Raw genomic sequence first — 27,500 nt, forward strand, 5'->3', positions numbered from 1 at the left:
CTTCTCCAGCTTGGCGCGGGCGCGCTGCAGGCCCTCGCACTGCTCGCCCAGCTCGGCCAGCGCCTCACCGTGACGCTTCTTCAGCGCCGCCGCCAGCGCCTCGGACTGGCGCGACGACTCGTCCAGCTCACGCCGCAGACGCTGGAGCTCCGCCTCACGCTTCTTATTCATCTCCATCTACAGTGGGGGGGGGGGGGAGAGAGAGAGAGAGAGAGAGAGAGAGAGAGAGGGGGCAGAGAGAGAGAGAGAGAGAAATGAGGGATGGAGAGAGAGAGGGGAGCAGATAGAGAGAGAGAGAAATGAGAGATGGAGAGAGAGAGAGAGGGGGGGGGCAGAGAGAGAGAGAGAAATGAGGGATGGAGAGAGAGAGGGGAGCAGATTGAGAGAGAGAGAAATGAGAGATGGAGAGAGAGAGAGATGAGAGATGGACAGAGAGGGGGCAGAGAGAGATAGAGAGAGAAATGAGGGATGGAGAGAGAGAGGGGTGCAGATAGAGAGAGAGAGAAATGAGAGATGGAGAGAGAGGGGCAGAGAGAGAGAGAGAGAGAAATGGTGTGTGAGAGAGAGAGAGACGGGAAGAGAGAGCAAGGGAGATTAGAATGATAAAGGAATGGAGTGATAAAGTAATGAAAAAGAAAATGGTGGGTGAGTATGTAGGGCAGCACAGATAACCTGAAGGATGAGGGTGAGATTAGATTGGGAGATTACGCATACTGTACCCACACCCAGAGATTGCCCAAGAACTTGGAGAACTGAAATTATGGCTATACTGTATAGTGCACTATTTTCTCAAAGGGCAGTTTTGGGGTCAAAAGGAGGGCAAGAGAAAGAGTGAATGGGGGGATAGTGATAGAGAGAGAGAGAGAGAGAGAGAGAAAGAGAAAAAGCAGACTAATGACAGGGAGTGCGGAGGGACGCTGGCGCCGTGAGAGCACCTGAGAGGCTGTGGCCCCACCGGCCTCCTCCAGCCGGTCAGTCAGGTCATCCAGTTCACGCGTCAGGTCAGAGCGCTGCTTCTCTACCTGACACACACATGAGTTACAGACAGAGACACAGGAGAGAGGACGGAGTGAGAAAACACACACACACACACACACACACACACACACACACACACACACACACATATGCACACACACACACACACACACACACACACACACACACACACACACACACACACACACACACACACACACACACACACACACACACACACACACACACACACATAAGCCAAAAGGCTCATGTCCACCAATTCTATGGGGAAGAGGTTGATGGCAACTGTGCATTAATGCAAATATCTAATCAGCCAATCACATGGCAGCAACTCAATGCACTTAGGCACAAAGACATGGTCACAAGGATCAGCTGGAGTTTCAACCGAGCATTAGAATGGGGAAGAAGCATGATTTAAGTGTTTCTGAATGTTGCATGGTCATTGGTGCCAGATGGGCTAGTTTGAGTATTTCAGAAACTGCTGATCTACTGGGATTTTCACGTACAGCCATCTCCAGGGTTGTTTACAGAGAATGGTCCCAAAAAGAGAACATATTCTGTGAGTGCCAGCTCTCGTCCAGACTGGTCTTTCAGATAGAAAGACAACAGTAACTCAAATTGTCATGTCAATATGGAGCAAAATCTCTGAGGCATGTTTCAAGCACTTCAAGCACCTTGTTTAATCTATGCTACGAAGAATTAAGACATCATTGAAAGGGGGGGTCCAACCTGGTACTAGCAATGTGTATCTAATAAAGTGGCCGGTGAGTATCTATCCACAATATACAGATAGATACATTTTATCCACGGGTTAAAACTGCAGTATGCACTATATCCTGCAGCACAGTGATGGGTATTTATCATGAATGCTGACATACAACACTCAGTTCCCAGAGAGGGAGTATCCCTCCCACACCAAACACATTGGAGCAGTATGGAGACGTCTAATCAACACAACTGGCCGAGCGAAACTTGTTTTGAATTTTTGAGCCCTCAGGGGCCTCTCCCCACTCAAAAATATATTAAACCATGGCGCGCACACACACATTGGGGGAATCCACCTCCAGCTTTTGGGTAGCAGATGCCTCTTTAAACGAACAAACAAAAGAAGTCATCTGCTCTGAGGACTTTAAAGGCACTCAGCGAAAAAACTGAGCAGGTTTGTGTTTCATTTACTGCCCCTTTTAAAGACATCGTAAAAAAGGCCAGTAAAGCTATGCAACCAACACAAGGCCCTGAATGCGATGTGTGGTTTAATACTATAGGGCAGTCAGGGAGATGGATTGATGGGTCAACGTCGTAAACTGTCTTTGTCGGAGGAGCGGCTGACGTGAAGACAGTGGCGTAAGTGGAGGCGAGCTCCAAGTTGTTTGGGTCGCCTGGGAATTCATCCATGTTGATAACGACCAAACGGCCCACAGAAGTATCATCTGACACCTGAAGGGATTCTCAAGGGTCGCTATGACCCCGCAGGTCTGGACAGGAGTGGCCCCTTTCCTGGGATCTTTGACCTCTGAGGAGGGTCAGGAATGGACTTCTTGTCAGTTTAATACACTGGCATCACTAAAGCGGCTGTCTGTTTGAAAACTGAGCACTGTATGTGTGCTTAAGGGGATGTTTGGTTGTTTGGTTAGTTGGCCGAATCGCCCTTTCATGTCCCTTATGGTGTGTGTGTGTGTGTGTGTGTGTGAGTGTGACAGTGTGTGTGTGTGTGTGTGTGTGTGTGTGTGTGTGTGTGTGTGTGTGTGTGTGTGTGTGTGTGAGTGTGACAGTGTGTGTGTGTGTGTGTGTGTGCGTGTGTGTGTGTGTGTGTGTGTGTATGTGTGTGTGTGTACATTTTAGTGTGTGCATGTCCTGTACGTGTGTTTGTGTTTGTAATGTCTGACAGTGTGTTTCCCTCTCTCTGCGCACGCACACGCACTCCCACACGCAACATGCAACCTGGAATTCCTCGGCTGAGGATCCTGGAGCAAAAGAATACTGTCCGCTCCCCTCCTGATGCTATCTGGGACAACATGGAGGGGTGGCGGGACGGGTGGGGGTTAGTAACACAATGAGAGGTCTGTCTGCGGCAGAGGATGTTTGGTTAGATGGCCTGAGTGTGGCTTCTGGAAGGCGGGGTCGTCCCAGAGGGGTGGGGGTGGGGAAGGGGGACGGTGATGGGGATGGAGGGGTGGGTGGGGGGGGGGTAGATAAAGGGGGTCTGCGTGTCTGTACTTGACACCCGCACTACGCTACGGTTCTAGAGCATGGCGCAGGAGGAGCACTGTTCCATTAGGAATGCCACCCAGAGCGCACGGAACAAAAAAAAAAAAGAGCAGACATGAGCAGAAACGCCGCCAGGCAGAGGCATGTCACCCAATCCACCTTGATCCGCCGCCCTGGAAACATGTGCTCTGCTCACCAGCACGGCACATAGCACACAGCTTATGAGGGATGGCAGAAAGTTAGGCTGTAAAAAGGACCACAGGGGCCTCCCCACTTGCAAATAAAATGCTGTTTTTGTTTTTGTAGGGCAAAATGAGTTTATGTATCTTTACTCAGTGTATTTCTAAAAACCTGTGAATGCTTGCCGTTGTGATAACCTGACCGTGTTTAGGGTTTTTCTCAGAAAATGGGGCCAAATGTCTGGAAGTGAGGTGCTCATATCTCAGCTATCAGCAGAGCGTGGGTGTGTGGTGTGTGTGTAGATAAACCTTTAAACGCTCACAGCTGACTTAGCTTACGCGTCACATCTCAACAGGAACTGATAGCGGGGGTTAAACTAGAAGTCATAAGGATCTCGGTAAAGCCTGCGGTTTTGATGGACAGTTAGTCATCTGGCACTCTGATTGAAAACACCCCTCTTCTCTCCTGCCCTTATTGTCACATGTGCAAATGATTCCAGTGCATCAATACCCCTCCCACCCCCCCCTTCACACACCACACACACACACACACACCGCAGTCTCCACCTCTCCTTGCTCTCCTCTCCCATCTCCTCTCTTGGTCTGTCCATCACATGGCCGGTCTCACCCCAGGGTGCCAGTGTCCCAAATGCATGCCATACCTCGGCCTGTGGCTCTGGCATTTCCTACCTCTACCCAGAAATAAGACTCTGATCGATTGAGCCAAGCAGATGGGGTCTGAAGAGGCCCGCGCTTGCCAAAGTGTGGATGAAACACCACAAGCAAGCAATAAAGGTTTGGCACAGGTCAGTGCAGATGCCAGTTTGGATGGAGTTATCACTTGATGTGTGGATCTGAAGTCGCAGATAACAGTAATACAATGGCATCGCTTGATAATGCAGTACAACATTCCAAATGATGTCCAAATCTGTGGAGGTGTGGGTGACAGAGCTCTCCCTCTCCTCAGGTGTGCTGTTACCTTTGCTCTTATGGCTCTCTCTCAACCCCCCCAACACACACACACACACACTCACACACACACACGCACACACGCACACGCGCACACGCGCACACGCGCACACGCGCACACGCACACGCACACACACACACACACACACACACACACACACACACACACATGCTGTTACCTTTGCTCTTATGGCTCTCTCTGCCTCCAGCTCCTCCTCCAGCTCCTCCATGCGCACCTGATGAAGGAAAGGAAAGAGAGAGAGAAAGAAGTTTGAAATCAATCTGACGAACGGTTTGACAGATATGCAAGCCTACAGTGCTGTGTGAGAGTGGGAGTGGCTACAATAGAGCGGCAAAAGTCAACATGTGCGCTTCTTTTACAGATATATTTTGTATTTCTTATCCAAACAACATCAAACTTGGCACTGTACTGACTCGTGCCCGTAGCAAGACACCTACCAAGTTTGAAGTCAATCGGATGAACGGCCGAATAACACACACGAATAACACACACACACACACACACAGACACACACACACACACACACACACGTTCCTGTAATTTATAGATATGAGTCAGCCAGTAATAACTCTCACCCAGGTGATGCTTGTGGCACCTCATTAACTAGTCTGATGCCTTTAACATACAGCTAATGGCAAGCACACTAACATCACCTCACTACCCAACAGTGGGCCACAGCACTGTTACAGTAGACCGTAAATGATTTTAACCAAAGCACAGTTACTAAATCTATCCATGTCTGGTGTTTTGCTAGGGGGACCATTGAGGTGAAATGTGACCAATTTCGAATCACAATTATGGGCTTAATGTGTTTACACATTTGCAAGTCACCTAGGGCTCAATGCTTTTCATAGCTGTTGCAAAGCCACACTAATGACCTGCTATTAATGTGAAATACAGATAATTTCTAAATGACATTTTCCAAATGTAAGCAATGATAACCCAATCACACTTTGTGAATTACACATCAGGGCTTGCCAATTCCTCACCTCTCACAGACCCACGGCAAAGCAATTAGCCATGTGCTTAGCACTGTTAATTACATTATAGCCTGCAAAGCTGTTAGAGCAGCATTCAATCATTAATTACCAGCGAATGCCAGCATGATGATCTAATGAGCTGTAATTGAGACATTGTAGTCACTCTTATGCTCATTGTGGTTTTATTTGTGGAGCCAAGTGAGATTGCTTTAAAATGGTTTAGCAATTAAAAGAGATGGTTTAGAGGGGGGTCACGTTGGTGTTTCCACTTTCCACATTTGGTCTACACAGTGTCATTAACCCCTGAATAGAAGGTTGTTTTGTTTCTGAGAAATCTTCCTTAAAGGCGGTCCTTTAAAACGAGGATCACTTCTGACAAGAAAAATGTCTTGTTAATCTAAAACAGACTTGGTTGTTCCTCTCATCTGTGTTAGTTAAAAGGAAACTCTCAAGATTTGTAATGCCTACAGCACTCTACATATCAAATGTCGCCTTATCAGTGGTTTGAAGAGTCACAGGTTTCACCAAGGCCAAAGTCATAACTTGAGTTGCAGTGCTTAAGATGCCAACTACAGTGGTCTCTGAATTACAAAATGGTTAACCACAGAGAAGACCAGCATATTGAATGAATGGACGGTGCTGAAATTCCCATTCTCATGAAAAAGCACAGGGTCAAACCCTGAGTTCAAAGCCACAAATCTGCCATTCCATTCAAGCTACTCATCCACTCGCCCTCAAATTGCAAAGTACCTTGTCTGCTTTGCTCCTCCTCTGAGCAATCTGGTCTCTCTCTCGCTTTCTCTCTTTCTCTCTCTCTCTCTCTCTCTCTCTCTCTCTCTCTCTCTCTCATTCCTCCCCTCTCAATGTTACACTGTTTCTGCTCCCCCTCCCAACTCTACCTTTCTTTCTTCATCCTTCATTCTCCCCCTCTCTGCCTCTGCCCCCATATCCTCCTTTCTCTTGTCTCTTTCTCATTCTCTTCTCTCTCCTCTTTCCTCACTCACTTACTCTCTCCCCCTCTTTCTTTCTTTCTTTTTTTTCTTTCTTTCTATCTTTCTTTCTCTTCCTCTTGTCTCTAGAATTGACCTGGAAATCTATACGGATAAAGAGAGATTGCCATAGCTCGGTTTTGGCTGAAAAAGACTTTGCTGGCTCTGTTTCAGATTTATGATCAGAGGTGTTGGGTCCCCTGGCAGGTTAGCGTGTATCTCAGCTTTCTATCTTGTTGTGTCTGTGTCGGGAAGCATGTCTGACAAGCCATATAGCTGGAGGACATCCTGTGACACACACACAACCTCATCGCTGCGGTAAGACTCAGAAACCACCAGCGGTACAGGGCCCGCACACAGACACACACACACACACACACACACACACACACACACACACACACACACACACACACACACACACTGTCACACTCACACACACACACACACACACACACACACACACCATAAGGGACATGAAAGGGCGATTCGTCCTACACACTACTACCACACAGATCTACACACATGCAAATACTTACTCACTCTCTCACACACACACATATGCACACTCACACACTCACAGACACACAGACACACACACACACACACACACACACACACACACACACACACACACACACACACAAACACACACACACACACACACACACAGACACACCACACACGCACACACACACACACAATATACAATATAGCCACAAAGACTCCAGGTAATGATAAATAACCCTCTCTCAAAACAAATTCATATTTTTCTCTGAACTTAGCTACTTTGAATAACTTAAAGCCACAAAAGACAGAAGTACAAGCAAGCCCTTGCATTTACCACCATTAAAACAAATAGAAAATCCTCAACAAATACTTTGAAAGTTATGCTTTAGTGTTGGAAATCCTCTGCATACTTTACACTGTGCATCATTAGAGACACAATGAGGAAGTGAGAAAGGAACAGAAGAGAGAGAAGGAGAGAGAGAGGGAGAGAGAGAAAAGAAACATTGAGAGAGAGAGAGTGAAAAAATTTAATAGAAAGAATAAAAGACTCACATGCCAGCGCAGGACCTCAGCAGAGAGCACAGCCATAGTCAGCAAGCAGCAGTCAGACTGAGAGCAGCATGCATGCACACACGCACGCACACACACACACACACACACACACACACACACACACACACTGCTCACACACTCTCATGTGCCGGCAGGCATGGACACGCACACACGCACATCACACACACACACACACACACACACTGCTCAGCAGAGCCAGAGCTGTAGAACACTCATCAAGATCTCCACGCCCACTCCTCAACACCTCCTCACTCTCAAAACAGGACTCACGCATGCAGACACACAGACACACACACACACATACACACACACATACACACACAGACACACGCACACACACACATACACGCACTCACACACACAAACACACACACACACACACACACACACACACATTCACACACTAAATGTCAATTATATGCATGTTCATTCTCTCTCTTTCCTTTGCAATCACACATATCTCCAATTACTTTTTATCAGTCTTTATCAGTTTAATGACTGAAAAAAAATGAGAAAAGTGAGCTACTTGTCAGCGTCTGATCTTTGTCAGTATACTTTCAATTGGCAGTCACACCAGCACAATTATCCCTCGACTTGCGATTTGAAAACGATCTCTGCTGATAATGATGGTCAGAACATTAAGGTTACAAGCCTATTGGCCTTTTATGAGACATTTAAAAATATGGAAACAGTGACTAACATTCAAGGACTCCAGGACTATCAGTCAGCACAGAATCAGCACTTGTCATTAAAACGGTGAAAGGGAAAGCTAGTATTAGCCTCTTTCCAGTTTGTTCCAATATCACATTTTCTAAAATTGTCTACATCTACAATTCCACTGCATTATTAAAATAGATCTCAAACTGTGTTCATATGTGAGACCGCCAGCCCAAGGCACGGTTGTTTGTGTGGGCTAGCTATCATGCTGTTAGCTCACTCTGGAAACAACAGGAAAGACACCATTATCTGTCAAAGAGCATACCAAAACCAACAGCATTAAAGAACAAAAAAACATTTTTAGTAGCCTATCTCTGTCTCTCCCTCTCTTTCTCGCTCTCTCTCTCTCTCTTTCTCTCCATTCTCTTCTTTCCTGTCTTTCAGCTGCGCAATATGACCGCGTGTGTTTGGCATGTCTGCATCTAAACTGCTCCATATGTTGCACCACAGTGAAATAATCACGTCGGGGCTTCAATTAGAAATGGACCGCTGGCCCGACCGTTGACAGCTGCTGTCACTGCCTGATTTTATTCCTCATCGAGCGGTCAGGTGAGGCCACGTCTCAAAACCTCTTACCAGGATTAACCAGCACATCACGAAGCTAATCAAGATGATTTAATGAATGTACTCGCAGACAGATGTTAATAGGTGTTGCATAAAACATTATTGTTTTTCTGACATGCTTGAGGAATATTTCCTGGAATGTGAGTGAATGAACATCACAATCAGTGGAGGATGGTTAAATTAATGTTGTGTTTTTGACCAGTACTCGGCCAAAGGCTAGTTGAAGGCCGTCACAAATTCTTCCAAAGCATCATATCCTGTCAGAGCACAAGCATCGTTACCACTGTTGCATCTGTTAGTTTGTCCAATAACATGCTATGCTTTTGTTGTTAACATCAAAGAGAACAATGACCAGCTGGTAATATGGAATGATTTTAGTCCACACGATGCAAACAAACAACTTGACATTACTTTAGTGGAACTCATTTCTTTGCTGTGATGTTTTTCTGCTTTCTGAAGTCAGTTAATAGACCCTCGCATGCTATGGCCCAAGTGTAATGATGATGTTTTTTTCTTCTTCCACCCCCCCCCCCCCTGATCAATGAAAAAAAATGTGGAGGAGGTCAGAAAAAAAAGCACAATTCGCTGAGCTTTTGTTCTGGGCTCCTCCACCTGTGCTCTGACTGACGACCGGGTGGGTGGCACATAAAGCCTTCATTGTACAGGACAGGAGGAGTGAGAGAACGTAGAGTCCTAAAAAAAAAACATGTCCACTCTCACCAAGTCACAGATCAGCTTTCAGGCCCCCTCAAACGCATAACAACCCACCCCTCCCTGGACAAAGGCGTCTGTGTTTGGCTGCAGATCTGCCTTTGGGTCGTAGTGAGTTAATTGAGGGTGTGCGGGGGCTGTCTTTGGGCTAAGTCTTGATACATGACTTTAAGTCTTCCTTATCTCCACCACAGCCTACAGTTGTTTGTGTGTGTGCATGTGTGTGTGTGTGTCTTTGGTGTTGGTGAATGTGTATGTGTGTGTGTGTGTGTGTGTGTGTGTGTGTGTGTGTGTGTGTGTGTGTGTATGTGTGTGTGTGTGTGTGTGTGTGTGCGTGTGTGTGTGTGTGTGTGTGTGTGTGTGTGTGTGTGTGTGTGTGTATGTGTGTGTGTGTGTCATCTGTCGCTCAACTAAATTGTCTAATTAAGCAGGATTGTCTTGAGAGCGCCGTCATCCGTGTCTGTCAAGCCGCAATTGATACTGGACTGAAAGGTTGTCCACATCTCACCCATCATAGCTGATGGGAACAATCAAGTGAGCTAACGCCTCCTTGGAATCCATGAGAGAACGGAGACGTCACCACCTCACTCCCACACTACAATGACAGAAATCTCACGTGTGTCTCCATGAGTGCTCTCCAGAGAACTTCAAAAGTCATTCATTTCATCTTGAAGCAGAAAGACACAGGGGTGTTTAGAATTAGAATTATTAAAATAGTGTTAAACTAAAGTAAAACTTCTATTTAAGAAACATAACGCATGACATACAGTAACATGACACTACACACCAGCTGTGCTCACTATTTTACTTTATGAATAATGAATTATGGATATTGCAGTTATGTTGATGTAATTATTCAAACACATGACCTACAATCATACTACAACATGATATTTATGTTACAGACGTCAAAGTGCTATCTAAAGAGTGTAACAGCACTGTATGCTGTTAAAGGTTGTCTGCTCAATTTCCATTCATGTCAGGTTAATCTCCCACAGATAATATGAAGCAATGGTCGCTGGTATTGTTAGTGTAAACCCTAGCCAGCATGTCCGGTGTAAAGACCACTAAACAAAACACCCGTGCCTTTTTTACCCCATGACACAATGTTGGAATGAAAGCCTGTTTTTCCCCGGATACAGCCTTAAAAGGCATTTTAACACCTACAGCAAATGAAAGGCTGCGTTGACAGGGGTTAAACTCCTACAGGATGTCATACTGTCGTTCCAGCGAAGCACGTAGACAGCCATCTGAAATCTATACGCTGGGAATCGAATTTAACTTCCCCCCCTTCATCATCAACAGCAGCTTCGCCGAATGCCCACCGGAGTCAAATGGAAGGCAATTAAAGTCTTACCGACAATCAGAGTTGACACACTCACTTTGTTATCGCTTTAGTAATCAGTGAATAGGCTTTACAGTTAAAGACCTCCGCCTCGGGGCATTTGGGATTGAAACCTCTTAAAAAAACAGCCCAACATCCAGAAGTGACCCCCCCCCCCTTCCCCAGCTATGCCACCCCCTCCAGTGCTTTGGAATGGGACTGAAGATGGTTATCAGCTTATATGTTCCCCAGGTATGTTTTTGCCATCGCGTGGCAGGCGGGGAGGGGGGGGGCTGAGAGAGGTGCGGGCTCACAAATCAGAGCCTGGAACCCCAGCAGTGCTGAAAGACAGGAATGCCACCTCCCCTTCCACCTCCCCACTCACTCCTCTCCTCTCCTCTCCTCTCCGTCCCTCCTCCTCATCTCCCTCTCTCCTGTCTTTCTCTTGGCAACCCCCATCTTACATACACACACATATACAGTGTATACAACACATACACGCGCGCACACACACAAACACACACACACACACACCTTTCTCCCACAATTGTCTTAGGCAACTGTACACAACTGTATCCACCCCCTAAACCCCAAACACACCACACACATGTACACACACACACACACACACACACACACACACACACACACACACACACACACACACACACACACACACACACACACACACACACACACACACACATCCCTTTCTTCTAATCTCTGTGGGCCTCACCTGGAACTCCTTATTTTTCCTCTGGAGGCTGATGTTCTGGTTCTCCTCGGCCTCCAGCCTGATGTTGGTGGAGGTTATCTCCAGATCTTTCCTGGCACAGACGGAGGGATAGAGAGAGAGAGAGAGAGAGAGAGAGAGAGAAGGAGAGGAAGAGAGAGAGAGATGGTAGAATACAGAATATGTGTGTTTTAGAGGGGCAGGGCTAATTAAACAGACAGACACTTCCTTGTTTAACAAGCTTGGTTGGAGAGCAAAACTGATACAATTCACCTCCAGCAAAACATGTCGCCTATCAGATAATCCCACTCTCCTCCATGACTCTCTTCTCTCCCATTTCTCAAACTACCTCAGACAGCCAAACAGTCCTTCCCCAAACACTCTCACTCAGTCTGTCAACAGGTCCACACAAATTACACACACACACAACAAACACACACACACACACACACACACACACACACACACACACACACACACACACACACACACACAGACACACACACACACACACACACACACACACACACACACACACACACACACACACACACACACACACAGACACACACATACACGCTGTGCAGCATTGTACAAAAAGGTCAGCAGCCATATTTGTGTTTACTGTCACAGTGTGTTTGATGTGCTCTCCCATGGAGCGCTATTCTCATAGCAAACTGACAGAGTCTCGACTCCGCTGTGGGCTTATGTTAGGCTACGCAAGCCAACAAGTCAGGACAATGCTAAACGCCCCGAGGCATCTTACAAACACCAGATAAGGGTATGAGACACACACATACATACACAGGACCAACAAAACTCTTTAATGGCCTTCAGAAAGACGTCCAAACATCTGTTTCTATGTAAGACAAGTATATCAGATCCAGATATATAAAAATTACTTTATGGTCATTTAGCAGATATGCACTATGGGACAAAAGGGGTTCTAGTATTAGCTTACAGTTGAAGGATATCTAGTTTCATTATGTTGTAAAAAATATTGTCTAATAACTAAAACATACTAATACTGATAAAACATCAATAAAATATCAACAAAACTAAAGTATGTTTCTGATTAAAACCATTGAGTACCCTTTCCCTGCAGGGGCTTGACAATATTCCATGAAAATGCTAAAAACAAAATCCTTAAAAATGTTCTTTCAGTCTGTGAGTCATTTAAAATAGACTCAGCCTATTGCATGTGGTATTAATGTTGTAGAACCAGAAACACTTTGACAATGGCTGCATGTTGTCATAGTCATTGAAGCATTTAAAACAAACACACACTCACACACACACACACACACACACACACACATGGCCCCATCACAGACAGACATGAATGATTATAATAGATGAATTGACTCTGGTGGGGAGAGAGAGAGAGAGAGAGGTGGACTCACTTCTTAATGACGTCCTCCAGGCTGAACTTGAGCTTCTCCATCTCCGTCAGGTTCTCCATGGTGCTCCTGCTGTCCCCCTCCAACTTCCTCCTGCTGCGCTCCAGCTCCCCTCTCTGCTTCCTCTCCTGCTCCAGCAGATACTCCAACTGAGAGAGGAGAGAGAGAGAGAGAGAGGAGAGAGAGAGAGAGAGAAAGGGAGAAAGAGAGAGAGGGGGGGAGATAGAGAGAGCCATGGATAGTCAGGTGAGGAAACATCTGACATTGATCAATGACAACGCAATAAATAACACCTGGGCTTCAAGTCCAAACTGGGCTGTTTGGAAAGACGCGCCCTGGAGACATCAGCAACGAGTTGTCCAGAGAAGGACACCAAAGAGGCAATCCATTACAAAATAATTACTAATTTGTTTATGTCACAAGTTAACATATGTTGGCTAGTTTCAGTCATGCGTTTTTGATAGATAGATAGATAGATAGATAGATAGATAGATAGATAGATAGATAGATACTTTATTGATCCCCAAGGGGAAATTCAAGATTTTTGGATGACTGTTGGCAAAAGACAGAACCCTCCAAAACAGCTATTCTAGTGACATGCTGAGCATGCACTTTTACAAAGAAATAACCGATGCAGCTCAAATCAAACGAAGAAATCAAGTGCTGAATCCCATAATGCCGTTGGTGAGCACAACACTTACATCCTCCGTCTGCACCTGTAGCTTGGCGCGCTCCTTGGTCAGGAGGTTGACCTTCTCCTCCTCACACTGCAGGTCCTCGATGGCTTGCTGCAGACGATGGAGAGAGAGGAGAGAAACAGAAGGGACTGAGTCTGGACCACAGATGTGCAGGGGGCTTAAACCCCAACTGATATTCCGCACACACACACACACACACTCACACACACACACACACACACACACACACAAGCGCCCATGCATGTCCATCCACCCTCCACCTCGAGGGAAGCTGGACTGCTGACGTGAGAGGGCTTTGATGTGATATCTCTATTCACTCTGTCTCGGACCATGCTGGGGAAATCTCCGGCGTTAATCGCCCGCCTTACCATAGATATTACACAACGGAGGCTATGGAGTCCAATGTGTGTCCTCAAGAAAAAAGATAGAGATAAAAAAAAACACATGTACTGTGTATCCCTGAAAAACAGTGTGTCAAATAAAAGTCTTTTCCACACATTTGGACAAAATGGGAAAAAGGTGCTGCAGAAATATGAACAATGTACTGTGAGCAGTTAAGAAAAAATGGTTCCTTTTTCTTCAAAACATTTGGTGCTGGATTTGCCATCTGGTCTCTTTTTGGATTCACAAATTTGAATGCTGTACTTCAAAACAAAGGTTTTCAAATTACCATTACCCACAGTGAAAATGTCAGGGCTAAATATGCTATTGTGGCCCACCTGGCGGGCATTACCTCTCATGCTATTGTAATCACTTAAATGGTGGGTGTACACTAAAGAGGATTGAGGGGGTAGTACTGTAATTCTTCAGAAAGAAAACAAACACAAAGCATTGTTTTTTTTTTGCAAAGCACAGAAAGACTGGTCTGCATAGAGTAGATTAGTAGCAGATTTGCATGGAGCCCAGGACTATGGGAGACTTGTACAGACAGAGGAGATCTGTCATTTTCTCCTCACTTCCAAACCCTGAGATGTTTATTTAACATTACACAGAGGGCTGACACATTCATCTCACTTATGGATTAGAATTAAAGGTTATCTACCAGCTTTACATAAAAAAACATCACTTAACATTAAATAAATGGAGTCCTGCCCATTTACAGCTATTACTATGACTAATGTTTGTTAATGCTTTATTGCAGTTAATAATGTTGACTGGGAAATCCTGGATTCAAAGTGTAAATCCTTATTTGACAAGACCATGAATAATACATAATGTTAACAGAGACCGTGGAACCTCGATGAAATGTCTATCAACTGAAGACAGAAACTGTGCTGAGATGGACGTGAAACCTGCACTCATTTCGGCACTAATCTGAAAAGTCGTCCTCTGCTCCAGAGGGTATAAGTACAAAATAAAGATGGGGGATGGACGGTCACTTCTTTTAAGTTCATCTCCAGGTTTCCAGTGGAAAATGTGATTTTTTTTTTTTGCTAACCACTGACTCCAAGCTCTGATCTGTGTGTGCTAACCCCAAACTGGTCTTCCAGATGGGTCAGTGCCTGGGCCTGTGTGTCTGGACGTCAGTGACAGGCTTGTGGTCGCCGAGAGCCTAGCATCCCCCTTCAGGGTGACCTTGACATGGCGGCTGAGAACACAGAAGACAGAACCAAAACTATCCTGCATGTGTGTGTCGTAGAATTGGACAAATTGAGAAAACATACTTTGGACTCTTTTTAACGAGCGATCGCACAAATATGTAAGTGCCTGAATGTATGCTACATGCACACACACACACACACACACACACACACACACACACACACAAACACACAGACATACACTGAAGACAAACAAGGGAAAGCATAATGCCAAAGATAACAAGATAGGACACATAAAAATGATGGTGCAGGTATATCCTGTGTCATAAACACTGTTGAATTGAGATGACAGAAAAGGTTTTTATTTAACCCTTAAGGCGCCTCTTGTCCTTTCACAGTAAATTACTGAATGCAATGAAGGTATTCAGCATGAAATAAGAGTCTGTTCCCTCAGCTGAAAGGAAACACACACACACACACACACACACACACACACACATGCACGCACATGTGATATCACAGAGGAATAATACTACACACTGCTACCACACACATGCAAACACTCACTCACATCCGCACACACCAACACACACACACACAACCGACCATCCCCTGTTATGCAATGTCCATTGCCTGCTGCCTCACCTGGCTAAGCTCCACCAGGTGTTCCTTCTCCTTCTGCAGTTTGAGCACCAGGTCGTCCCTCTGCAGCAGCTCCTCCGTCAGCTTCTTCACACTCAAGTCTGCGTTCTGGAGCCGCACACACAAACACACACACACACACCAGCGAATAAAAACTTCAACTAGTCAGACATTTCCCAATCATTTTGGCTTTGGCAGATTTTTCTTTCAGCTGTCAACGGCACCACGCAAGTATCCATTTCACGCATAAGAAGCTCCGCCTAAACTATTAACCTTCCTCGGGAAGGGATACTTATTATGTTCTTACTCTTGACATCAAAGAGGAAAAAAAAACATGCTGTGGCTTCGTTGGATGTAGAAAGTGGAGACAGGAGTGTGTGTGTGTGTGTGTGCGTGTGTGTGTGCGTGTGTGTGTGTGTGTGTGTGTGTGTGTGTGTGTGTGTGTGTGTGTGTGTGTGTGTGTGTGTGTGTGTGTGTGTGTTGAGGCCTGTGTTCCTGTGGCCTGTGTGCGTGTGTGTGTGTGTGTGTGTGTGTGTGTTGAGGCCTGTGTTCCTGTGGCCTGTGTGCGTGTGTGTGTGTGTGTGTGTGTGTGTGTGTGTGTGTGTGTGTGTGTGTGTGTGTGTGTGTGTGTGTGTTGAGGCCTGTTCAGTGTTTGAAAAGCAGATGGAGAATGGCAGAGAGGGGGGGAGACTGAACAAATTCTGCAGCACTTTCATCCTAAAATTACCACTGTCATCTCACCACCTCTTCTCCTTACAGGCATCTTCTGACAGACAAGAAACAACACAAATGGATATCAAGAGGATGAGAAAACCGACAAGGACCAGTTAGTCTAAACGCACTTTCAATTCAGTCGGAATTTGACAACTGATTGCCGAGCATAATATTTAGAAACGGTCTGAAATCCATTAACAACCCAGAAATGCTAGAAACTTGTCTCCCTTGAATTGATTCAACTACTCATATTCATGAACAACTGCATATGACACAATAGAGAAGTCAAACACTGTAAAAATGCTATAATAGACAAATGTATCTATCCAAACAGGGAACGGAAAATCCCATTAAACTACTACATGTCATAACAGAGTTGATTCAGCCCATCTGATTCTGCACAGGTGTTTATCATGATCTGAAATGGCTATATGCATTTTATTTTCCTTCTGCATAGCTTCAATATTTCATGTCTTCATGCATTAAACGTCATGTCATCTTTAAAACTTGTCTAATGCAATATAATCCACTTGTACACTTATGGCTGCTATGGTAACAGGCACTACAAATAAAACAGTCTTTAATAAGAGCAATTGCAGAATGCTTTAAAGCTTTTTTACACAGTACAGGTCTAGTCTTGCAATCTTGCAGACCTAGTTTGCTTTTCTTCTGATTCCATCATCTGGGTCCTGCTACCTGACAGAGGGCATGTAGATTGACACATTTTATTTTCCGCACGGTAAGCTCACACCTGAGATGAACTTGGTGATTCACCTGGATGAGTCATTTGCCACGCCAATCAACAAACACTGCTCCCTGAAGCTGAGCTTCAGCCATACTGAAAAGGTTTCCAGATGAATGCCCTTTAAACAAGGTCAAGGTCAGATAATATCGATACACAATATAGCACATACTGTACCTCATACCAGTAAAACTGACACAAACACGACTGTAATGGCATAATATTCAAGTGTCTAAATGGCAGATTGACACTCACTAACATGCTGTTGAAAGGATCTCAAAAACCCAAGTCTGGTGGTGCAAGCAAACTCCCAAAATATTTAACAGAAGGGAATGAAATCCTTCCGTTTAGATTCAGAGATCTAAATTTACAATATTTGTCAGCGTCCAGATACTGACAAAGATACAAACAGTTCAGAGAGAATCTCTGGTTTACTCACACTGCATCAGCTCTGCATCATAGCTGCTTCAACACAACACTTCTCCACCTCCTTCTCTCCACCTCTCTACCTCTCCCTCCATCCGTCCACTCCTGTCCCTCTCTCCTCACCTGTTTGTCCCTCTCCACGGCGGCCAGGGTGCTCTCCAGCTCCTCCAGGTCGCAGCGCAGGCTGCCGCAGTCGGCCTCCAGGCGCTGGCGATGGGTGTGCAGCTGGGCCGTGGCGCCCTCCTCCTCCTCCAGCCGCTCGCTCAGACCGGCCACCCGCGCCTCCAGCTCCCGCCGCACCGCCGCCAGCTCTGCGCAACGCTGCTCCGCCTCCTGCAGGCTCTCCTGCTCCTGGAGGAGGTGGGGAGGGAGGAGGCGAGGGAGAGAGAGAGGGAGAGAGAGAGAGAGAGAGAGAGAGGGATAAAAGAGAGAGATGTTAACGGTTCTTCTAGTCGGAGGAGGAGGAGGAGAGGGGGAGGAGGGAGAGAGAGAGAAGAAGAAGAAAGGAGGATGGGAGAACAAGGGGAAGGGAGGAGAGGAGAGGAGAGGATAGAAGAGAAGACAGGGGGACGTGCTCAGGAAGGAGAGGATAAGAGAAAGTTAGGGTTAGATGCGAAGGAGAAGGAGGTGAGATTGTTTTTCAGAAATACACACGCTAACGGTTCAACTTCTGTTAAAGGAGAATTCGACAATTTTTCACATAGATCACCTAGTAGGCCTACTGTCGATATGAAAAGAAAAAAAAATCAGCGCTACCTAGCTGGAGTTGCTGCAGCTGTATTGCACTGTACCTACCTACTGTTGGCTCCAGCAAATTGAGCTAGGTAGAACTGTTTTTTTTTGTTTATTTTCGTATCGACAGCACTCGGTGACCTCATCACAGAGATCTATGTGAAAAATCGCCGGAAATCTCCTATAAGAGGATCATAGGAGGAGGAGGAGAGGGGGAGGAGAGGGAGCAGGGGAGAGGAGAGAGAGAGAGAAACAGTGGAGAGGAGAGAAACAGGGGAGATGAGAGAAACACAGGGGAGAGGAGAGAGAGCAGGGGAGAGGAGAGAGAGAAACACAGGGGGAGAGGAGAGAGAGACAGGGGAGAAGAGAGAGAGAAAGAGGGGAGAGGGGAGAGAGAGAAACAGGGGAGAAGAGAGAGAGAAACAGGGGAGAGGAGAGAGAAGCGGGGGAGAGGAGAAGGCTGTGAGGTGATGGAGAAGAAGAGTCTTTAATTAATACCCCTCCTTCTTTCAGTGCTTAAGCAAGAGCACTGGAGACACAGAACAGCACAGAGGAGAGAGAGAAGACAGTGAGTAGAAGGAGAGGAGACTGTGATGAGATGAGATGAGAGAGGACTGTTAGAGGAGAGACTCAAAGGAAAGGTGATAAGAGGGAAAAAAGGAGAAGAGAGGGGGAAGAAAAGACCCTTGCATGCAGTGCGAGTTTTGCCATAAAGATGAAAAATGTCCCACGAGTTCAGAAGTATCAAACGAAGCCGCAAAAAAAGACACACGGTAAAGTAATACATCTTACCGCACAGAAGGCTGATGAAATGTGGTTTGAACCCCAGGACACATATATATCCCAAGACACGAATGTACTGTATATATATATATATATATATATATATATATATACACTCCACGATTGACGTGCATATAAAAAATAATTTATCTGGTCAAGACTGGTCAACGCAGGACAAAAAAGGAGTCTGCTTGCAGCTGAGGCAGATACTGTCTGGTCTGAAGAAATGCCTCAGCTATGTTGTGAGCGTATATACTTGAATTCATGCACCAGTCATTAGGGTAGAAAATATCAGGGTAACGTTACACCAGCAGTTAAGAGATTACACAGACCACCGCACTGATATTTTGCTTTCCATAAATGTACTTCATGCCTGTTGCTTTTAGTTTGACTCAGCCTTTCAGTTGAGAAAACCTCACCAATCTCAACATGTCGAAGGCAGGAAAAAAAAACATACAGAATGCTGAAATACCGTGCTGATTTGACTGTACAACAGGAGGGCTTTCATTTCATAAAATGTTTTCTTAACATATATCTTATACCTTATATTTTAAAGAGCCAACGTTACTTCAAAAACCCTTAAAGTAGAGCATAAACCTGTGCTGCTCACCCAAGCAAAGAGCTGCATGATGGAAAGGAGCTTTTTCACATGGGAAAACCTTATAAGACTGATTCATAGACTCCTATATTTTTTATGGTGATGATTTCTTTACCATCCTATGCAGCTGCGTTGTGGTATTTGGTGGTATTCCAAATTCTTCAGGTGTATTTCTCACCTGTAACAGTTGTCTACCGTCTCCCCCTTCAGCCATGAATCAAACTTCACATGACATTCACACCCTCTGCATTTTGCATTAGCAATTATTTATTCAGTATATCACACTTATTCTCATACAAAAGAGAAGCTACTCGCATAGGGACATTTTTTCCACCTGACACAGCCAAACAGAAACAAACACAAACTAGAGACACTCATGAACACAGAATATTTCACTCACACACACACACACACACGCACACATACACATACACACACACACACATACACACACACACACACACACACACATGCACACAAACACACGCACACACACACACACACACACACACACACACACCAACCAACCAAAACAAAGATACCTACAACAGTCAGTTGATGCTGAAGAGCTGTGCTAAAGCTATCCCAGTCCAGCTCCTCTGAGTCCAGTTCCCCATGTATCCCATTGGCCTCCCTGCAGTCTTCTAAAAGAGGCTGGTGCGGTCGCAGGTCCACAGACATCCCCTGAGACAGACACCTTCCAGCAGCGGTCACCTGCCGGGTTTCCTTAGTTTGTCCCTCTTGGGTCAGCAGCAGCCACAGAAGCAGGAACACAGAGCAGTAGCTCAAGCACCAGCAGGTGTCCCACAGGTAGGCTGGCAGCATGCGACGCCCTGTCCAGCCAACAAAGCCGTACAAGTAGATCCCTCAGGTGTGCGTGTGGGATCCTCCAAGCTCACCTTTTGTTTGGGTTCTTCTCCACGCTGTTATTGCTTGCCCTTCGTCATGTCCTAATCCATCTCTCTGCTTCCTTACATCTCTCCCCTTCTTTCTCTCTCTCTCTCTCTCCCTCTCTCTCTCTCTCCCTCTCTTTTCCCTGCTCAATAAACTGCTGCCCCTCAGCTTTGATTCTTATCTCCGGGCGCTCTGAAAAGACTTAAGGGGAGCATGAAGGCACGCACAGCTAAGTCTGGGTACGCTCCTTCGGTCGGGCTCCTCTGCTCCCTTCCAGAGACAGGTGTTTTTGGCTTACAGTGACTGAGAATCTCCCTTGGGACTCGGTCCAGTGCGGGGTGTTGGGTGACGGGAGGGCCGTGTGAATACGGGTCGTGTTCTACAGTTCATCTCTTGTAACTGTATACATGATATTATCATATCAATCAGCGACAGAGCCACAGAAGAGGAGGGGACAACAATGAAGAGGACAGTGGGGTGTTTTGTTTGTTGAAAATTGGACTTTTCATCTCATTTGCGATTTGGTGAAAAGAACCCACATATCCAACAACCTACGGGGTCTGGACAAAGCAATGCCATTCATGGAGACGCTGGAGAACAAAAGGGATATTGTATCCATGTTTACTACCAACCTTGTTTCTGAATGAACTACCCAGACTGTGTGTACACTGGCCGTCTATCTGAGGACCAGGAGGTTCAGAGAGAGCGCTGGACGATAACATCGAAACAGGTGGCACTAAGGGAGAGACACTCCCCTGATTCAACCCCATGACTCCATTCAGGTCTAAAGAATAGCAGGGCTCTTCTGCACATAGAGCATCAGTCAGCTGGACCAAATTGTTTCATGTTGTTTGGGCGTACTATCAAGCCCACATTGAGCAGTGATGGCATGCCCTCGTGCGAAGGCTTAAGACAAAACAACTCCAGTGACTGTCTGGTCCTTCTCATGAGGAACCCTATCAAACTATGTGCCATTTACACCCACACAGAAACACAGAGAAGGCAGACAAAACATGCTCAGATGATAGCTAGTCAGCACTCATTGTAGGACAAACAATTGGACTACGTTTTTCAGTTTGTAGGCTGTACATTTTTACAACTGCACCCTGTTAGTATATATACTCTTTTGATCCTGTGAGGGAAATTTGGTCTCTGCATTTATCCCAATCCGTGAATTAGTGAAACAGACACAGCACACAGTGAACACACAGTGAGGTGAAGCACACACTAATCCCGTTGCAACAATATGCCTTTGAAAAGGTCACAAGAATGCCGTAAACCCATCATAAACCCCCTTTCCTTCATTTACTGTTGGACCTCTTTTCACTTTTGCTAAATTGACGGTGTTGGAAAGTTGGATGGTGAAAATTTGAGGGCTATGCACTTTGAGTGAGACTCTGTGGTGGGGTTTCCCCCCCAACTGACAATGGCATGTTACTTCTGGATAAACATTAAAGCAGCATGGGAAGTCCCTGTGAAAAGGCTCCTTGATGTATATACGCTTAAATGAATGATAATGTTTACCTATACTATCTCAAATGTTTCTTGCCAAAGCCTTCATTCAAAACATTTATCTCTCTTTGAATGGCTCAGAGTTAAACCGGAGACAAATGCAGGGTGAAAGAGTTCAGTGGTACTATTTAACAACGTTGAGTAGATGTGACATCGTAAATTATTTTCTAAGATGAATTTTCTATCTGTCTAGCTCAAATTTATTCAGCCATAATGGATTATAGAACAGATTAGATCAGTGTCACAGATCTAAGGAGCCCAGTTGCCCCAACAATGACAAATGACAAATCATGAGGCTTTAAAAGTTGATGGTTTAGTGGATACAAATGCTATTTATCAAATATTTCTATGATGGTCTGATGGTTACCGGTAGTGGCTAATATCTCGCATATCTGCAACCAAAACTAGAATATGAAGACATTTCAAATACAATACAATATACTGTATGAGAGTAGGGCACAGTTAAACCAATACACAGGCCTCACAGCTAATACAGAAGAAATGCCATGGTTGATTTATTCACTGGAGAACCAAATGAGATACATGCCCAATGAATCTCTCCTCCTCCTCCTCCTCGCTGGCCACAGTTGACTCTGAAGGAGGACACGGGCCTCACTCACAAATCTTGCCCCAGGCCCCAGAAAACTGGTCCAGACCTTAAAGATTTTCCACATGCTAAACTAGGGCATCTGGACGTTTCTGGAAAAGTGTTTTGCTTTCATTTCACATTATCAATTACCGCTGGTTAAAATGGTGGGCTCTCTGACTTAATTTCTGTATTTTACAGTGTTGTTAAATTGAACTTGTGGTCTGCGTTTTGGACCAAGCGTGGACCATGCTAATCTTTTGTCCATGCATTTACTGTACATTGTATACACGTCAGTTGATATAACTTGACGCAGTGTAGTGTTATTTATTGTATTCACAATCTTGAGGCTGTCATCAGCAGTAAACCATCATAATGGGATCTGTCAGGAAGAATAACATATGAAAAAACAACTGCGCTTTCAATGAGTAAGCATCCAGCGACTAAAGGAGCTTGGGGGGGGGGGGGGGGGGGGATAATTTCATCGACATGGGAAATGGATAAGATGCCCGGTTGGACCAGGAAGCAATGCCGCAGGGATGTGACCAGATACTCAAACCAGACTGCTCTATAAGTGATGGAGTATAGAAACGACCTGGCAGAGCACTGGATCATCATGGCTTATTAAGATCCAGGAATCTGTCTTCTCTGGTGACAGCCCAGGGAATGTGTTTCTTTTTTCTTTCTTTCTTTTCCCCTCTAAACAGTACGAGCCACTGCTACAGCTGAACTTTAAGCAGGGGGGGAGAGCACAAGGAATGTGGAAAAAGACACATTTTTCCAAACTCAGGGAAAAAAAAGGATTTCATCATCAAGGTAACCAGGTCAGAGGACCGGAGCGCTCGGGGAGCTCTGCTTAAGATCTTTTCAGTGTTGCTCGGTTGCCCAGGTCGCTGGCAGCTCCTCGTCCTCACATGCTGAGAGACCACAAATGACCACTTCTCACCAGCTAGTTTACTGTGCAAATAAAGAATAAATGGGCAGCTAAACTTAAGTGAATCATGCTGCCACTAGAGCATTTGTCAGTAAAAAATCCATAATTCAAGAACTGAGAAAAAGAGCCTGTTTGCATTTGAAGATTTGCAGGAAATATTTTCTTCAATTCATATTTTAGAAGTGAGATTATTAGACATACAAAACTGTTCTCAGGGATTAAAGTACATTTAAATGGACTCTGAAGTCCCTCAGAAAAGTTGCAATAAAATGTTGCAGTGTGAGGAAGCCAGTTTAAAGCCCATAGGTGGCACAGACGAACGGCTGAGCTGCAGGGGTTAGGGCCTAGAGGATCTGCAAATGCAATCAGCAGTGAAAATAATCACATAACTTGGCTGTGAGGGGCGCATGTGGCTATTCAGCTAGTACTGGTAAAAATGGCTGTGTTGCTCCTTCTCTCTCTCTCTCTCTCGCTCTCTCTCTCTCTCTCTCTCTCTCTCTATCTCTCTCTCTTCTGTATTTCCATTCACCTTTCCATCCCTCTCTCATTCTCAAACTAAAGCTCTAAAGTGCTCTCTACATCCCTCTTCTATCCCCAAAGCAAAGAAGTGCCAGGGCAATAACTTTCACTGCGCTGCCACTCTCATCACCCCCTGGGTTCAAGGTGGGGTGGGGTGGGGAGAGGGTGGTTGTTGCTGCCAAGAGAAGAGCCACTCAATCACTTTGCACTTGCCCGAGGGGAAAAGCCTGAATATTGCCTCGTCCTGTTTGATAACAGTGGCACAACAAAGGCACAGGCAGATTCCAAGGTACCTCCTTTCCTCAATAAACGCTGAATGAGAACCAACAACGCCATAAATTAACCTCCGGAGCCTCATTATCATCATACAGAGGTGGACGTGCCCCCATTTTCACTCATCAGGAGGCATGTTATTATCTACCCAAACTTGGCAGCCAGTGTTGCTACTTGGGTACTGACTACAAAATGTCTGATCATGCAGAATTACCAGTGGAGCCATGATGCTACTTCACAGAGAGAAGGCAATACTAACATGGGCAGAAAAGAGAGCCCACCACTGCACACATCCTGTGGTCCTCCTGCCTCCCCCCACCTCCTCCTCCTCCTCCTCCTCTTCCTCCTCCTGTTATCCTGGAAAGACACATGGTGAGGAAGAGTAAAGGGACTTACGGAGCGTTTCCTAACGAGCGCCTCATTCTTCTCCCTCCCCAATCTGGAGTTCTCTTCCTCCAGCTCGCGCACTCGAGACAGCAGACGGTCCGTCTGCTCGATGGCTTTCTTCAGTTCCTCTCTCTCCCTCATCTCTCCGCCTGCTGAGTGCACACTGCTACAGTGGCTTAACCTGAGCAGCCCAGAAAGTCCCTTTCTGGACTTTTTTTTTCCTCCAGACTTTCTCTCTCTCTCCCTCTCTCTCACTCACTCACTCTGTCTCTCCCTTTCTCTCTCATCTGGATGCCCCTCTTTAAACGTGCTATTAACAGACACACACACACATACGCACGCACACACACACACACACACACACACACACCACACACACACACACACACACACAATTCGTCATCCTAGTCCATCCCACCCTGACTCCCCCACCCCACAAAGGGCCTCTAGTTCTCCCTCAATATAAAACAAATGTCCCTGATTTGTCCCAAATTGGAAACTCTCAGAATCAGCACCTAGAAGAGAATAATGCTGCATTGGCTCCATTGAAGTATGCGGTGATATGATGGAAATGGGACTGCTCTTCATTGGCATTGCTACAGCAAAGGGGAGGAAGGCACATTCCAGAATATCTGCAGGTGCTTCAGACCACATAAATTGCTAAATTAACGACCCTTCAGACTTGATCATGACAAAATCTGGTTACAATTCTTACCTCCTTTATGGGGAAAATAGTCTCCAACAAACTACTGATGCACGTGGGCCACACCAACAGCTATCCTCCATCGCATCAGCTCCCAGCAGACCGAGATAACAAAATCTGCCAAACACTCCACATGTTAAATTTGAGAGTTATGATTGTGTCTCTTACACACACATTGCAAAGGAATTCCCTATCTATCCCTCGTGCTTGGCACTAACTGGAACTCCAATGTGTGTTTCTGCCTGGGCATGGGGGAGGCTGTGAGACCTGGCGTAGGGCAAAAGTGGTCTTGTCTTTGTCACCCTCTCCAGAGGGTCTCCCACTCTCCACCCTTCCTCAGTCCAGAGGTGTTCTGTGAATAAACAACCCTCCATCAACTGACGGCTGAGTTTATACGTAACTGATAAGTGCTCTTGACTCTTTAGCTGCAGCATAAATCTTGATTCAGTTCTTACTCTGAGCGATATGCACTAAGTCTAACCAAGGGCCCACCAACAGACAGGAGGTCTACTACATCCCAGCTAGTCACAGGGCATGTGGCAAGACCTTTACATTGTAATAGTGAAACTAGCATTGACAAAATAGCCTAGCAAAAGCTACAATGTGAGGGTCAGCTTGTAACATGTTAGCTGATTTCACTTGACATCCCTCCACTAAATCTTGGCATGTTTTTCAAAAACAAAGATGTAGTACAAGCTTGCCAGTGCACCTGTTTTTCACTTTCAAGAAAGAACAGGAAGTAAATATTGTCTGGTGTAATAAGCAATGCATTTTTTTAACATAAACGCCAGTAATGTTAACCTCTGCAAACAGGATACAAGTGAATCTATAGCCTACAGAGCATTATAATGACATATGCTTTTGACAGACAACACAACCTTGGCCTACTTGTCCTGTTTATTGTGTCGAAACCTTGAAGCATATCTGAAATGGCGCTTAGCAAACATCCACTGCTTTCATTACCCATCAATCAATCTCTTCCAATATCCCCCTAACAGCTAACAAGATTCCACAGGCAATTTTGGCTTAGCCACAAGAGTGTAAATTTGTAGTTTCCTATTGCGTGGAAAAACAGATGTGAGTTAATTTTCCAGAGCAGGCACAAAAGCAGTTTTGACAGCGAAGCCATCAAGGAGATAAAGAAACAAGCTTGTCCCAACTTGAGCTGAACTTAACCGTGTCACTGGAAATCAACTGTCATTAAGAAACGTAGGTCTAAGGCTAACGCCAAGATGACGTCTGTGTAAATATGCCGTACAAAACTGACAAATTCTGTTTATACCCACCTGTAAGGTCAGATGGTGAGGGAATATTAAGCATGTGGTTTTAGGGAGAGCTTAAATCCAAGATAGCAAAAAGGCTAAAGTACTTTGGTAGTTAAAACTGTCTCCGACATTCATAATTGGAAATAAAGGTTAAAAATTGTAGGTTGACTGCTGCTCATTAAATTGCATTACCTGCACACCTGTGTATAATTTATATTGTATTGGTTTAATTCCTTGTCAGCAAAATTAGCTGAATGATTGCTAGACCTCAGCAGTTGTTCAAATGCAGTATATCCCTGCAAGGCATAATGTATTGGACGTTCTAATCCTCTTGTTCGTGTTTCAACTTGATATAGGAGGATATTTGCCCTGACAGATTTGCTCACACAAGTGTCAAAGCACACAAATTATGATATTTAGAGGATTTTACATACTGTAAGGTGATATCTCTGACTGTCAGTGCGTCAGGAGGCTGGGGACTGGCTTTGCCTGAGAAGCGATGTCATGACTTCACACATTCCTGACTTCACATTCAATTTTCCTCAGCCTCACTCATGAACAACAATTTTCCAAATAAACTGCCTGTGTCCTGTGGCTTGTGCCAAAATCTGAGCACTTGACAAAGATATGAGTTCTGTTTCTTTCTTCAAGCTGGACTCTTTCTGCAAACAGT

The 27,500-nt window shown here is 45.3% G+C and overlaps 1 protein-coding gene across 2 annotated transcripts in view; it reads right to left on the minus strand.

Moving 5' to 3' along the window:
* Positions 1-27,500, minus strand: part of LOC143137881 (putative uncharacterized protein MYH16) — a 45,407-nt gene that overhangs the window by 15,175 nt on the left and 2,732 nt on the right. The window contains exons 1-9 of one of the 2 annotated variants that reach the window (XM_076298209.1): positions 20,301-20,706; positions 17,765-17,992; positions 15,763-15,867; positions 13,580-13,666; positions 12,882-13,027; positions 11,482-11,572; positions 4,535-4,591; positions 936-1,022; positions 1-177 (exon numbers count right to left, since the gene is read on the minus strand). The exon at positions 1-177 is cut by the window's left edge and continues 69 nt beyond it. In XM_076298209.1, coding sequence (XP_076154324.1) covers positions 1-177; positions 936-1,022; positions 4,535-4,591; positions 11,482-11,572; positions 12,882-13,027; positions 13,580-13,666; positions 15,763-15,867; positions 17,765-17,992; positions 20,301-20,579 — 1,257 coding nt within the window. In that variant the 5' untranslated portion in view covers positions 20,580-20,706. Of the gene's footprint in view, positions 178-935; positions 1,023-4,534; positions 4,592-11,481; positions 11,573-12,881; positions 13,028-13,579; positions 13,667-15,762; positions 15,868-17,764; positions 17,993-20,300; positions 20,707-27,500 lie in introns of those variants that run through there. The other variant, XM_076298210.1, reaches the window with a different exon arrangement.

Source organism: Alosa pseudoharengus, unplaced genomic scaffold (assembly GCF_046254945.1).
Source record: "Alosa pseudoharengus isolate Yale_2024_CS ecotype anadromous, Long Island Sound unplaced genomic scaffold, YU_APseudo_1.1 YU_APseudo_1.1_scf_21, whole genome shotgun sequence".
Lineage (NCBI taxonomy): Eukaryota > Metazoa > Chordata > Actinopteri > Clupeiformes > Clupeidae > Alosa > Alosa pseudoharengus.